Here is a 2,225-nt window from a genome sequence, read left to right on the forward strand (position 1 = left end):
GCAGAGGGTCGAATCCCTGATGGGGGGGGGAAGCGTCCCCCCACTTTATATATACATATTTTATATTAACCCGGGTTGACCTCCATAGACCGAAAATGCTAATCATACAATTTCATACACTTAGTCTATGGAAAAATGCTAGTCATACAAATTTCATACATTTTTGCAAAATGAGTTTAATCGAATTTCAAAGGTATTTTATAATTGTTTTGGTATCGAAATTGGTATCTCTTCATAAGAAAAGGGAAAAAAATGGTATGAAAAAAATGCTAACCATACAATTTCCATATATGGAAATTGTATGATTAGAATTTTTTTAAAAAATTTTTTTTTGTGAAAAAAGCTTTGAACAATCAATTCAACTGCTGGCAAAACATTTAAGCGTTTTTTTAGCTGCTACGACTGAAAACTTTGACTTTTTTTAATTTTTGTTTTCTGAAAAAAAAACACTAGTCATACAATTTCCATATATGGAAATTGCATGACTAGCATTTTTTTGATGGCGACGACAAGTATTTTTGAAATTGCCCCCAAAAATTTTTTGTGTTTTTTGTATAACGTAGTCCTGGATATACTAATATTGGATTTTTTTTCCTTTTCTCTTCATTGCTTTTTTCAAAAACGCTTAAAACTCCTCTCTATTTTGTATGGCATGTTTTTGTATGCCTTGATCAATGTCTGGTAATTTAAAAATTTAAATTTTGGAAATAATCATCTTTGAAAATTATTGCCAAAATTTAAAAGTTCATTACTTTCGTTATATTATTTGTCTGAAACGGAAGTAACATTTATCAGGCTGTTTCAAATGCATTTTTAATGCGAGACGACCAAACCGTTGGTTACTACGTTTGAGTAATCAAGTTTTATGTCATTTGTGTTCGGTTACGAACACAGGCAAAAAATTTTGAGAAATTAAAATGTAAAAAATCAATATTTTTGGTTTATGGAAAAATGCTAGTCATACAATTTCCATATATGAAAAAAACTAATCATAGACCTTTCATGCAATTTTCTGTACCTATGGAATTGTATGGAAAGTGTATGACTAGCATTTTTCCATATATGGAAATTGTATGAAAGTATTTTTGGTCATCCCGGGAAGATTTTTATACATATACATATTTTATATTAAGATATATATATATATATATATATATATATATATATATATATATATATATATACATATATGTATATATATACATTTTTGATATTAATATATATAGATCAATAAGAATTTATAAACGAATAGGCAGGGGCGGATTTAGGGGGGGGGGGGCGGCAAACGTCTTCCCCTCCCCCCCCCCCCTCAGGGATTCGAACCCCTGCCAATCCAAAGGGTCCCCCCTTTGGTACTTTTTAAGAAATCCATATTTGGCCGATCGACCCTAAAATTTTTCTAAAGGCGCCTTCGGCGCCAATATATACTAATTTTGAGGGGGAGCGCGCGCAAAAAAAAACGTGTTTTTTTGTCAAAAATCGACCTAAAAAAAGAAGGTCGTCAAAATTTTCGAAACTTTTTTGAAAATCCGCCCCCCCCCCTCGAGAAAATCCTAGATCCGCCCCTGCGAATAGGTAATGAAACAATTAAAAACGGATCTACTTTTAAAAACGGATCTACTTAAATCACATACTTAAATTAAAAACGGATCTACTTAAATCTATGATCTGTAATCGGTTATATATCTAGTCTTTATAACTGATTTTTACCCATGTTTATCCAGTGCGGGAAAATGCTACCTATTTTGCAAGTTCACAAAAATTAATCAAAATCAAAATGTTTCATAAAGAACTAGAAAATCAGATTCTTTATTTAGTTGATCGTTTACAGATTATCAGGGTTTTCCCGTCACCCAATTGAAATTTGTAAATTCAGATGCTTATATTCAGCTTTTGTTACGAAATGCGAAGCTCTTAGACGAATACCTCCCGGATGTAGCGAAGAGCTTTACATTTCTTCGTTTTTAATTCCTAGTGCATACGTTTTGATCACGTCCATAGATTTCGAATTCTGACTCATAGTAGTGGTGGAGGCATCAATAATTCTATCGCAAAATGCGGTAATTTCTTCCTCGGTGTCACGAATATCTTTTTGGGATTCGGCGGTCGCTTGTTCGCTCACAAAAATATTGTATGCTTGGAACTCCATCACAATTTTCATTTCGTGACACAACACTATTATAGTCTGGATATCCTGTTCGAATTCGGATCGGAGTTGGTCGGCC

General features: G+C 32.9%; 1 protein-coding gene across 1 annotated transcript; it reads right to left on the reverse strand.

The window, feature by feature from the left end:
- Nucleotides 1–1,788: 1,788 nt before the first annotated feature.
- On the reverse strand, nucleotides 1,789–2,225 carry LOC134855882 (uncharacterized; the record flags this gene model as incomplete). The annotated part of the gene is given in 1 exon segment (XM_063872268.1): nucleotides 1,789–2,225. A coding segment is annotated over 1 exon segment (277 nt), but the record flags the coding sequence as incomplete, so codon positions are not given.

This window comes from Symsagittifera roscoffensis, unplaced genomic scaffold, assembly GCF_963678635.1.
Source record: "Symsagittifera roscoffensis unplaced genomic scaffold, txSymRosc1.1 SCAFFOLD_882, whole genome shotgun sequence".
Lineage (NCBI taxonomy): Eukaryota > Metazoa > Xenacoelomorpha > Acoela > Convolutidae > Symsagittifera > Symsagittifera roscoffensis.